At 43.3% G+C, this 13,125-nt stretch overlaps 1 protein-coding gene and 1 non-coding gene across 2 annotated transcripts in view; both read left to right on the forward strand.

The window, feature by feature from the left end:
• Positions 1 to 13,125, forward strand: part of LOC115499103 (phospholipid-transporting ATPase FetA-like) — a 114,598-nt gene that overhangs the window by 94,513 nt on the left and 6,960 nt on the right. The window contains exons 19-28 of the mRNA XM_032595519.1: positions 357 to 468; positions 1,881 to 1,986; positions 2,364 to 2,508; positions 3,044 to 3,227; positions 5,451 to 5,674; positions 7,000 to 7,083; positions 8,438 to 8,683; positions 8,870 to 9,008; positions 9,809 to 9,939; positions 10,036 to 10,191. Coding sequence (XP_032451410.1) covers positions 357 to 468; positions 1,881 to 1,986; positions 2,364 to 2,508; positions 3,044 to 3,227; positions 5,451 to 5,674; positions 7,000 to 7,083; positions 8,438 to 8,683; positions 8,870 to 9,008; positions 9,809 to 9,939; positions 10,036 to 10,191 — 1,527 coding nt within the window. The remainder of the gene's footprint in view (positions 1 to 356; positions 469 to 1,880; positions 1,987 to 2,363; positions 2,509 to 3,043; positions 3,228 to 5,450; positions 5,675 to 6,999; positions 7,084 to 8,437; positions 8,684 to 8,869; positions 9,009 to 9,808; positions 9,940 to 10,035; positions 10,192 to 13,125) is intronic.
• Positions 1,521 to 1,623, forward strand: LOC115500247. The gene has a single exon (XR_003964482.1). It is a non-coding gene; the product is annotated as a U6 spliceosomal RNA (small nuclear RNA).

Genomic DNA, 13,125 nt, shown 5'->3' on the forward strand with positions numbered 1-13,125 from the left:
CGGTGCCCAGCCCTGTGGCCAACCCTGCAAGCCAGGAAGTATGCTGTGAAGCAAGAGAGAATGGAAAGTGTGTTGAGAAACAGATGGTTTAGAAGTGGCACACAGCTTCATGTATGACTTGGGCAAGTCTTTTCCCTCTTTGATCCCTAATATTCTGTTTTTAAATTTGATTTATGTGTTTGAAAAGCTGAATCTGTTGAGAAGCAGAGTGTGCTGAATTTTATACTATCTGGATCCTCATGCCAGGACAGAGACAACTTAATAAGAATGTGATGAGGTGCCAGTTGAGTTGTTGGGTAGAGCTAAATGCTGTGATGCTCTCCTTTTTCCTCACTCACTGCTATCTCTGTTCAAAGCTGTTAGGGGCCACAGCCATTGAAGACAAGCTGCAGGATGGAGTACCTGAGACAGTCGCCACCCTGAACAAAGCCCAAATTAAAATGTGGGTCTTAACTGGAGATAAGCAAGGTAAAGGGGAGGTCCTGACCTGACCAATCCTCTTCGTTACCCACCCTAGCCATTTCTTTATATTATTTTGTATTTTCTTTTTGTCTTAGCCATTTATTTCATAATTACCTTATAACCCAGGCCAAGTCCTTACAGGACATCTTTACTCCCAGTCTTGCACATAGTTTGTTAAGAGTATACTTTATGCCGGATGCTGTATTAAGCATTGAGGAAACAGAGATGATTCAATCAGACATGATCCCTGTCATCCAGAAACCCACAAGCTAAAAACTTTGGAGTTATCTTTGACAGCACCCTCTCTGTTGTCCCAAAGATTCATTCTCTCACCATGTCCCACCGTATCTTCTGAAGATCCCCTTGACTGTGCGACCACCTTAATTCAGCCTTTGTTCCCTGTTTGCTGTACTTCTGAACTTCTACAAAAACTTCTGAACTGATTTCTGTCTCTTGTCCTTATTAATTTCAGTACAGCCTACATACGATCAGTTTAATCTCACTAAAATATACTACTTTTATATGTTATTCCTCTGATCAGATACCTTTAGGAACTCCTCATGGTAAAGTCAGACTCTACTGTCTGGCCTTCAAGATCTGGATAATTTCTTGCTACTTACATATACTGCAACTTGAAGTGACCATCATCTTCAGTATGTCCCAAACAATCAAATTCCTATTCTAGAGCCTCTGTTTGAGTTGTTTTCCCATTTGAAATGTTTTTTTCTTCACTAAATAAGTCTTACTCATCCCTCAAAGTCTTTTTCCAGGAAAGTTTCTATAACAATTCCAATCTCTCCTCTGAATTTTGATATCACTTGCAGTCAGGGTTCAGGATTTATTTTTTGGAAAATTTTTTTCCTTAGTATGAATTTATTCCAAATTCCAGATTTCTTGATGTAAAGAAAAGACCACAACCAAAACATCCCAGTCCCCCATAAAATCTAGCATAAACACAGGCACAGAGATGTACATCCTGACTATTTGGAGAAGTGTATATGCTTTGGAATTGTTTTAAGAAATGAGGGAAAGATCTGTTGAAAGACTAAGCCAGAATGGTGCTTGCTTCAGCAGCACATACGCTAAAACTGGAATGATACAGAGAAGGTTAGCATGGCCCCTGCACAAGGATGGCAAATTCATGAAGCATTCCACATTAAAAAATGAGAAAAAAAGAAAGGCTAAGCCAGAATGATCCTAATTATTGATAAATTATTCAGAAGTCTGTACTAGGTAAACAGTCTCCTGTGTGTTTGAATATGGTCTCCAGTGACTCATGAAAAATACACTTTGACTGCATCCATGGCAAACATGAACAAATGGGCTCTGTTGCCCACTGTTAGAGCCTACGTATGTGTACACTTTTGTAAAGACCCTGTCACAGACAAAATGTGACCTGTGTTCACCCTTCCCTGTAGAGACTGCTGTGAACATTGCCTATGCCTGTAACATATTTGAGGAAGAAATGGATGGGATGTTTATCGTGGAAGGCAAGAATAATGAGACTGTTCTGCAAGAACTCAGGTACAGATAGATGTACCTGAGTACATCTGATGAATGTACTACCACAGTTCATTTCGTATGACCCCCACACTCCAGAAGGAACAAAGAAGAAATGGAGAAGGGGAAAACAAAAAAACCTAAAATATTTTATATGATTTTGTGAAGAAGCATTACAGCTCAAGGAGTTGGAGTTCTGAGGTTGGAGAAGTGTGGTGTGTTGTGTGTAGATGGTCAAGGACCTAAGGCAATGGCAGGTCTCAGGAGGTAGTCAAGTATGAGGTTCTGGCTATTGCTTTGTAGAGGCTCTATCCACATTACCCACTTTCATTCTGGGACACTTTTTCCTTCCTAACTCTGGGGCTTCCAGTCAGACATTAACCAGTATTCTTGGCTTTCAGGTCAGCCAGGGACAAGATGAAACCTGAGTCTCTACTGGAATCAGACCCAGTAAACATTTACCTCACCTCGAAGCCCCAAATTCTCAGAATACCTGAGGAGGTGCCCAATGGCAACTATGGCTTGATCATCAATGGCTGCAGTCTGGTAGGCAACACAGAGCTACAACTCTGTTCTGTTCTCCCAAAGAACTCTTCTCCTAGGTCCAGCCCACTTCAGGGAAATTTCAAGACCACTTCTCTGTTTCATGACTCACCCTTTTCCCCCTCTCTTTTGATGCCCTTTCCTGATAGACACCTTTCCCTATCCTTCTCCAGGCAAGAATAATAAGGAAAGAGAAGCTAAGGGCATATTCCTTCCTTATCCAAATTCTTCACCACTGATGTGACCTGTCATTTAGGGGCAAGGGGGAAGCAAACAGAAACAAGTCCTCCAAAAATGTCACTTGGCCTTATAGCCCAGTCAACTGGGCTGACTGGTTTCCAATTGGAGGCTGTGTCAGTTGTGAGGACGCCTAGAACTGACTTGGGCACTTGTCTCCCTTGGGAATGGAGCACCTGGGAGCCTCTATGCCTGACCTAAGTAATACAGGAGAGTATGGAGATGGGGAAGAGCCTAGAAAGGTCCTGTCCTGAGAGCCTTTTTGGGAAACCTGAAATGTGGGTTTGTTCTGATGCTGCAGGCCTATGCTCTGGAAGGGAACCTGGAGTTGGAGCTGGTGCGAACAGCGTGCATGTGCAAGGGAGTTATCTGCTGCCGGATGACACCCCTTCAGAAGGCCCAGGTGGTAGAGATGGTGAAGAGGTACAAGAAGGTGGTGACACTGGCCATCGGGGATGGGGCCAATGATGTCAGCATGATCAAAGGCATGTGAGGGTTGGGGGCAGTAACCTTCAACCATGGGCTTGCCCTTTCCTTCCTCCAGGGACAAAACTGACCTCGGTGGCACTGTGTTCTTGGTTCACAGTCCTGCATATCATATGTATTGTACATTTATAATGTTTTGCAACTTCATTCATCCTCCTCTATACCTACGCTCCCACTTATTTACACATGCATATATCAGTCCATATGCAGACATGCACAAACATTCAGATTCATGCACTTACACACACACATACACACACAAATACACATGGTTCCCACAAGAACATACGCATATATTCACAGAACAACAGGTTGTGCAACTACCACACCATCTTTCCAAGATGGCATCAAAGGCTACATGAAGAACCCTGGGCAGGAGTCACAATCTGTTCTGTTTTTGAAGCCTGTAGGCCTGAGCAATGTTAGGCAGAAGACAGGACTGCCCAACCGAGGAATTAGCTGTGAGGCACAATGCAGGGATCTCTTCTTCCCTGAAGCAGTGTTTGCAAGAACTTGCTCTGACTCCCCTGGCTGAAGAAGAATAGCAGACTTACTGAGGCCTTGGACCAATAAAAGCAAATGACTGAAACTGGTTTTAATTTCAGCTGAATGTTGTTGGCTTCCAGCAACTTGTGGTTCTCTGAGATATGGACAATACCTAGAGATCCTCTAGTCCAACCTGTCTCCCCATCCAGGAAACACTAGCAGACATTCTAGCCTCAGCTTTAATACTAGAAAGTATTCTTGCGCTCTTCCCCACTTTCTAGAACTCCTCTGATTTTTAGGGCCTTAGAGGTTTCAATTATTCCATTAAGCAATACAGTAGGTATATACCAGAAGATCAGTGAGTTTACCCTACACTAAGTAGACTAATTAAAACTTTTAGGCACTTCAGTCTCATTTTCCATCAATCCTAATCCTTGTTTTATCCAGAAAAAGTCATATTAAGCCTCCTAAAGAATTTGCTACTCACTAACAAAGTATGTACATCATTATTTCCTCCTAACAGGTGGATTTTAGCTCCTTAAATAAACTTAGGTAATTAAATATTATGTTAGATTGACATCCATGCTGCATCTTCAACTAATGTAAATGGCTTTAAGTGATAAGAAAAATTTTTTTCAATATATGAAATTTATTGTCAAATTGGTTTCCATACAACACCCAGTGCTCATCCCAAAAGATGCCCTCTTCAATGCCCATCACCTACCCTCCCTTCCCTCCCACCCCCCATCAACCCTCAGTTTATTCTCAGTTTTTAAGTCTCTTATGCTTTGGCTCTCTCCCACTCTAACCTCTTTTTTTTTTTTCTTCCCCTCCCCCATGGGTTTCTGTTAAGTTTCTCAGGATCCACATAAGAGTGAAAACATATGGTATCTGTCTTTCTCTGTATGGCTTATTTCACTTAGCATAACACTCTCCAGTTCCATCCATGTTGCTACAAAGGGCCATATTTCATTCTTTCTCATTGCCATGTAGTACTCCATTGTGTATATAAACCACAATTTCTTTAACCATTCATCAGTCGATGGACATTTAGGCTTTTTCCACAATTAGGCTATTGTTGAGAGTACTGCTATAAACATTGGGGTACAAGTGCCCCTATGCATCAGTACTACTGTATCCCTTGGGTAAATTCCTAGCAGTGCTACTGCTGGGTCATAGGGTAGGTCTATTTTTAATTTTTTGAGGAACCTCCACACTGCTTTCCAGAGCGGCTGCACCAGTTTGCATTCCCACCAACAGTGCAAGAGGGTTCCCGTTTCTCCACATCCTCTCCAGCATCTATAGTCTCCTGATTTGTTCATTTTGGCCACTCTGACTGGCGTGAGGTGATATCTGAGTGTGGTTTTTATTGATAACAAGAAATTTTTACCTCAGCATATGGACAGCAGGAAAGAGCCCAGATGGCTGTAGGAGGTACAAAGACCATCCAGGAGAGCTTTCTAGTACTAGCCATGCCAGGCATTCTTGAGTGGCAGCATCCAAAACAAAGTGTAGATGAAAGGGCTATTTTCTGACAATCCACTAAAGGAAAAGGGCAATCCACTCAAGAGAAAAAGGCTCCACTAAGTGCCATTTTGAGCTGGGCCTAACAGTGTTTTCCAAATGTAAAATAAGGGATTTGTACAACATGATCTCAGACTTTCTTTTACACTTCCCAGGCTGGTAGCCCAACTGACAAGCTCTGTGGCTGAGAAGCTTCTGGGATTTCTTTGCAGCTGCCCACATTGGGGTTGGCATCAGCGGCCAGGAGGGAATGCAGGCCATGCTCAACAGCGACTATGCCTTCTCCCAGTTCCACTATCTTCAGCGTCTACTCTTGGTCCATGGCCGCTGGTCCTATAATCGCATGTGCAAGTTTCTCAGCTACTTCTTTTACAAAAATTTTGCTTTCACCCTGGTGCATTTCTGGTATGCCTTCTTCAGCGGGTTCTCTGCACAGGTAGGAGGTCAGGTGGTATTCCCCACTCTGGTCAGCTGGGTCTTCTCTACTCACCCTCCACTTTAGCCAGCTCAGACCCTTTTTCTTCTCTGGAGACCAATGTATGATATGCTGCCATCCATCCATAAAGTTCCTTATCCATGGTGATCCCATCTACTAACCTTAACACTTAAACTTATATTTCCATACCCTAACTTTTCTGGCTTAGCTCTGACTTGGACTTCACCTTCAAAACTCTCCTGTAAGATATTTTCAACATTGACCTTACATGGAGACATAGTTTCCAAACATAGATAATATGGGGAAATGCTTGGATCTTGGAGGGTTTTTTTTTAATCATCCAAAGTAATCTTTATGGAACAGGCTAAGCCTCAAAGACTTGCCAGACAGGGTGACTATGGGGTTTACCTGTAGCCATACTTCAAAACACAGCTTCCCTTTACTTCTACTTCCCCACCACGATCCCCCTTTTCCCTGCCCCAGACATGAATTGTTGTTGCTCTAATGAATTAATTTCAGATTTGAGTATTAAATCTCCCCCATAGTAGTGGGGAAAAGTGACACCTGGATGTTTATGTTCTACAAGGAATCCATTTTCCTATGAGAAGTTTTTCAGGGTTCTCAAGGATTCCCAAGAAAAATAACCTCAGGAATGATTATCTTGGGAGATCTCTACCACCTTTGTTACCTTGGGCTCTGAGGGAAACAGACTGGTCAGCTGAAAGTAGTAGACTTGTATACCCCCAGTGTCTAGCAAAGCCATTCTAGTTTCTGAGAGGTGTGTGTGTATGTATGTGTTTTGCTGACCTCTTGTGGCTAGTAAAGGAGCCCTCTCTAGGCCCCAGGATGGAGCACCCAGCTGGGGGAGGGTCATTGGACTATTCTACTTGCTAGTGTTAGAAAGTGTCCAGTGTAATAGAAGCTACTGAACACCATAAATCAGATAAAAAGACGCCAGAGGCTTATATGCCTGAGAGTGCAGGGATCCAGCTAGCATTCCCTAGCAGGCACTTGGGATCTTTTCTGTGCAGGCATGGATCATTCAGGTCATGGCAGTAGGGTTGATCCAATTAACCTTGTAGGGTTGGCCACAACCAAACTTGATATGGCCTTGCCCAGCCTGAGACCCAAGGTTCTAAATAGAGTATGACCAAATAGAGATTGGGGTCACCCTTCTCTGTCAGATTTCCGAAATCCAAATCCTGCTTTAGGTTAGTATAGTGCTAGGTAGTTGGGGGGCAAATGGGGCTCTCTTGAACCTGGGAGGTAGAGCTGGGATTTTGGAAAAGAGAGGAATCTAAAAAATCTCCTTGGTATTCTTCTAGACTGTTTATGATACCTGGTTTATCACTTTCTACAACCTTGTCTACACCTCCCTCCCTGTCCTGGGCTTGAGTCTGTTTGACCAGGTAAGACCAGCAGCAAGCCTCTTAGTCAGGGATAAAGCCCCTAGGCCCTTGAGGAATGTTCCCAAGAGTGGGGAGGACAAAAAGAGCTGAGTTCTACAAAGTCAATTATAAATGTAATTTCTAGGGCAAGGAAGGGAACTCATCACCTGAAGAGGTATCATAAGATAAAGAATCCTTCTCCCCAGAAATAATCATTAGTTTTATAAATCCAAGTTTTCCTGTGTTCAATTTTATCTTTATAGAGATACATGGAAATTGTGTCTTATAGTAAATTGAGTGTGCATAACAGTAGTGAAAGGATATAGAGTTATTAGGGCAGGACTAGGTAAATAAAGCAAGGGGCTTCAAGAAAGGAGAGACCCATACAGAGATAATAAGATAAGCCAATGCAAGGTGGCCTAGGTGAGAGTCCTAAAGGCCACGGATGGGAATGTGGGTATGATATTTTGATTCCTAGGGAGTCAGCCTATGGGATACCATCTATCCCTGTCAGAAATTTCCTGGGCATTGGGGGTCCTGGTACCATACCTCTCCCTCCTTTTCTACCCCAACCTCCAGTCTTGGGCACAATGAATAGAATAGAAGCCTCCAAAGAGGAATAAAATAGCCAAAAGAGGACATCATGGGATCATGGTTCCTGGTCTCCATCAGGGTAGGAAGGAAAATTCTCCATGAAGTAGCTGCTAGCCTCAGAGCAACTAGAGGGATGAGTTGTGTCCTATCTAGCTTCAACTAATCTGGCTAATTCTAGGGACCCAAAACCTCTCAAAAACAAGCCCCAAGCTTTGTTATTCAAAGTTTCAGATTTAGGAGATGAAGAAGATCCAATGGTGTCCATATATAGAATCCTGTCACCTGAGTTCACCAGTCGCTATAGGAATGGGAGGAGCATCACAGAACATGGATACCTCCATGGGACTAACTGGTCCCCACTGGCTTCCCCCTCTCCTTTTACTGGCTCTTGATAAAAAATATTCAACTAAGGGATCACTTAAAACTGGGGACTCATGTCCCAACTGCCCCCCATCCCAAGCTCCTGTCCTCCCTTCCAGCTACCCCAACCCTAATTACCCCCTTAACTCTGCAATCCTAACTGCTTCCAGGTCCTTACCACCATCTTGAACTTCTCTTAGCTTTCTTTAACTACCTAGATCCTTGCCTAGAGTATGGGACTTCACGAAGGGTCTGTGGTCACTGCTCTGTTCTCTGGTTCCACTTCTCAAGTAATCCATGAGGAAGCTCCTAGGCAGTCTGGCAGCAGACTCAGTGAGGGGGAGAAGCTTCTACTCTGATGGAGATGGGAACTTCTATGGAGAGACCCTGAGCCTTCCTCCTTACCCTCTGGTGCTTCCAGGACGTGAATGAAACATGGAGTCTACGCTTCCCAGAGCTGTATGAGCCAGGACAGCACAACCTCTATTTCAACAAGAAGGAATTTGTGAAGTGTTTAGTGCATGGGATCTACAGTTCCTTCGTCCTGTTCTTTATCCCTATGGGGACCATTTACAACTCAGTGCGCAGTGATGGGAAAGAAATCTCCGACTACCAGTCCTTCTCCCTGATAGTGCAGACCTCCTTGCTCTGGGTGGTCACAATGCAGGTGTGGCCAGTGTTGGGTGGGGGGTGGTAGGGAGGGGATTGGGTGGGGAGCCTGTCTGGAAGAAAGGGAAAGAAGAAGGAGGGAGGGAAGGTGGGAAGGGATCATCCTCCATTACGGGACTGGAGAAGGGAGGTGGCTGATATGCCCCAGATTGTAGAGTATTGCACATAAGAGGGTGCTTTTCAGATTGCCTTGGAGACAACCTACTGGACAACGATAAGCCACATCTTCACCTGGGGTAGCCTGGGTTTCTACTTTTGCATCTTATTCTTCCTGTACAGTGATGGCTTGTGCTTAATGTTCCCCAACCTCTTCCAATTCCTAGGTAAGGCTATGCCCACCCAGTATGTGGCAAGGAGGTTGGGGGTAGGGCTGAGGAGTGTGAATCAAATACATTTGTTTAATAAATGTTCACTGAGCACATATTACTATGTGCTAGGTTCTGTGGATATAGATATGAATAAGACATTGTCTCTGCCCTAAAAGGATGCAAAATCTAGCTAGGGGAATATTTTACCCTGTTAGATTTTCTGAGATATTTTCAAATTTCTTACCTAACTTGATTTTTGTAAGCATCCTATGAGGTACAAAGAGCAAGAATTATTAGCACCATTTTAGAGACTGCAGGTTTTTAAAAATTATTCAAATCTAGCTCTCCTGGTTCCCAGTCCAATATCCTTTCTACTGTGGCATACTGCCTTATTGTCTCCCACATTAATTTTCCTATCTCTTATCTCTACTTTGATGGGAGCAAAATATAGAGAGGGTAGATATTAGATGTGGCTGGCTCTCATCTGTCATCAAGCCACTCATTTTCCCCCCTCCAAAACCCTGCATCCCATTTTTGTGTCTAGGCCAATGTTCTAGGATTCCTGTAACCTACCCCCATCTTTCCTGGCCTGCCCAGCCTTTAAAGGGAGACAGAGGCATGTGAATTCACAGTGACTTTGCCTGTAGAAAAGCACCTCACTCTAATTCTTTTGCATTTATGTTATTAGGAGATTAAATGGTCTCCAAACCAATAACTTCCTTCTTTGGGTTGGAGAGTTATCTAGGTTCTGGCTGACAGCCCCCTTCGTCTAGACTCTGGTTAAGCCTTTCCCCCTCCTGGCTCATTTTTTACAGGTGTGGCCAGGAACACTCTGAACCTGCCACAAATGTGGCTGAGTATTGTCCTCAGCGTGGTCCTCTGTATTTTGCCTGTGATTGGGTACCAATTTCTCAAACCACTATTCTGGCCTGTCAACGTGGACAAGGTGAGTAGAACAAGGAATCTACCCAGATATAATTCATGGCCCTCTTTGCCTTTGCCTCTGTGGATAAAAACACTGCCCTTCATGTTCTGGCTATAGATTATGGACAGAATTCATCTTTGCACGAAACTTCCACTGCCACCCCCAACCCGGACCAAACTGAAATATGCAAGCTGTCGACGTTCTGCCTATGCATTCTCGCACAAGCAAGGCTTTGGGGCCCTCATCACTTCTGGCAAGATATTGAGGTCTAGGGTATCCAAGAAAAACAGCTTTCTTTTTAAAAAGTAGAGATCCATAGGGAAATCTCAAAGGAATCAGTCATTACTCTTCCTCCCTTGTATTCATACAACTTAATAAGGATGGATTTGAGCCCTGGGGAAACCAGCATAAACCTGCCCTTTAGCTCTCATTTCAGGGGCTTCATTCCCTAGAAGGCTGTGTCCAGGTAAGGCAAGGAAAGGTAAAGAAAGAGCCCCCAGATATCTGTCAGAGTTGCAGCATTTCAAGAAAAAGCAATGTCAGGCCTCCCTTCCACCAACCCTTCCAAGTTTTAATCCAGACAAGAAAATATGAAAGTAGTGGGTGAAGAGATGCAATATAGGAAAGGGAAAAGAAAATATGACTTAAGAATCTTACTTTGGGCTCTGTTTTCCATACCCAGAGTAACCATAAACCTTCCAGGGTCCCACACAAACATATCCCATCCAGGCACCCTTCTCAGGTTTATCTGGGGAATTCAGGGTGAATCTTTTTGCTGGCCCTGGGTAGCAAAAGAAGGCAGTTATGAAAAGCTGGTCATAAGAAGCTGAAGGAGTTTCTGGATAAAAAAAAAAAAAAAAAGAGGTGGTTCCTGCCTTGAGGGGATATAAGTCATAATTGATGAACACATGTCTTCATTCCATAAAATTACTTAGAGAAGAAATTGTATGTACTTGGGAAATTGTTTCTGAGAAGTTTATGGAGTAATAAATTGCTTAATTTGGAGTGGAGAGATTTGTATGATCTGTTGGACCCCAGTGACAATAACATAGTCCAAGCAATATCATTGGCTCGCAGGTCCCCACCACCCTCCCCCTTCAAATTAGTTCAATATTTCCCTCCCCACCTGCTTTCTCTCCTTTTTCAGCTCCATTTCACTTCATACCTCAGTATGACCACATCCTTTAACCATATAGCTTTTTCCCCTTTATACACCTTAAATATTGGTTCCTAAAGTTCAGTATCAGGTTCTCTGCACATCTTTCTCAGTATCTTTCCTGAGTGACTTCATCCAGATGCATGACTTCATTTACCAGCTCTTTCTCTTAGATCCAGATCCATTTATTAAACTGATTCTGGGGGCGCCTGGGTGGGTCAGTCGGTTAAGCGGCCGACTTCGGCTCAGGTCACGATCTCACACTCTGTGAGTTCGAGCCCCACATCGGGCTCTGAGCTGACAGCTCAGAGCCTGGAGCCTGTTTCAGATTCTGTGTCTCCCTCTCTCTCTGACCCTCCCCCGTTCATGCTCTGTCTCTCCCTGTCTCAAAAATAAAAAAACGTTAAAAAAAAAAACTGATTCTGAAATCCTTCATTTAGTTGAATCTTAGGAAATTCACACTCAGTCCACCAACATATATTAATTATTTTGCCCCCAGAAATTTACCCCAGAATGTCATCACCCTCATCACAGTCACCCAAGACAGTATGATGGAAATCATCCTATACTCTTCCTCTAGTCTGATGTCTTATAAGTCATCAAATAATGTAAATTCTGCATCTTTATTGTGTCTTGTTTTCAGTTCCCTCCATTTTTACCACCATTGCCCTTGTTCAAACTTTGATCACCTCTCATCTGGATTACTGCATAAAATCTCCCAAGTCATGTTCCTGGTTTTCCTCTTGTCTAAAGCATCACCAGTACCACTTCCAGAGTAGTCTTTATAAACAGCAAACTTGGTCATGTCAGACCCCAGCTTTGTACCTTTTAGTGGCTTTCCATACCTTCTGGATAAAGCTAAAATTGGGACATTTTATTTTTGGGCCCTCTCTACCTTGTTTTACACTACTCCCCCATGTGCATTCACACTAGCCATGCCACTTCTGGTCTTCATGTCATCAAACATGCTATTCTTATATCCTAAAATGCTTTCCCTCACCCTCTTCTTCACCCAACAAACTCCTAGTCACCCTTCAAATCTCAGAACAGTTGAAAGTAGATAGAGGTGGTAGTCAAACAACACTGTGAATATACTAAATGCCCCCTGAATTGTATAGTTTAAAATGGTGAATTGTATGTTTTGTGAATTTCCCAATTTTTTTTTTGAAAGATTAGATTAGGCAGTCTCCTCCAAGAGCTTCCCCTAATTCCTCAGTGTGACTTACATACCCTTCCTATTTATTTAATTGCTCTCCTGTGTGTACCTCTTTCAGTGACACTTATCACAGGGCATTGTAATCATTGATTTACTTGTTATTCAAAGCATATAATAGGCCTTTAGTAAAGGTCTATTGAATTAATGAACAAATGAAATGAAAGGATATTGAAATCTGCTTCTCTGCCTGTTTTTCTTCTTTCCCCGAACAGCATCACCACCCACTAACTCAGACCAGAAACCTCAAAGTCTTTCTGGACTCCTCCCTTTCATTCTTCTAATCCAATCCATTCTGTTACCAAGTTCCATTTACTCTTAGAAATGTCTTCAAATCTGTCCCTTACTATCCTCCCCAGTCCCATTGCTGTCATCATTTCTTGCCTAGATTATGACAACATCTGCCTCTCTGGTCTCCCTGCCTCTGGTTCTGCTTGTTTCCAATCCATTATCTATACCACAGAGAATGACCTCTTAAAATACAAATCAGATCATGTCATTTGACGGTTTAAAAACCTTTAATGACTCATCATAGCTTTCCTACCTGGGTGCTGCCTACCTCTCTAGCTTCATCACCAATTTCTGCTGCATATGCTCTCATTTTTAAAAAGTTTTTTAAATGTTTATTTTTGAGAGAGAGAGACAGCACGAACGGGGGAGGGGCAGATAGAGAGGGGGAGACATAGAATCTGAAGCAGGCGCCAGGCTCTGAATTGTCAGCGCAGAGCCCCACATGGGGCTCGAACCCACAAACTGTGAGATCATGACCTGAGCGGAAGTTGGACGCTCAACCGACTGAGCCGCCCAGGCACCCCTATTCTCATTTCTGCCATATCAA

Source organism: Lynx canadensis, chromosome D4 (assembly GCF_007474595.2).
Source record: "Lynx canadensis isolate LIC74 chromosome D4, mLynCan4.pri.v2, whole genome shotgun sequence".
In the NCBI taxonomy this organism is placed as follows: Eukaryota; Metazoa; Chordata; class Mammalia; order Carnivora; family Felidae; genus Lynx; species Lynx canadensis.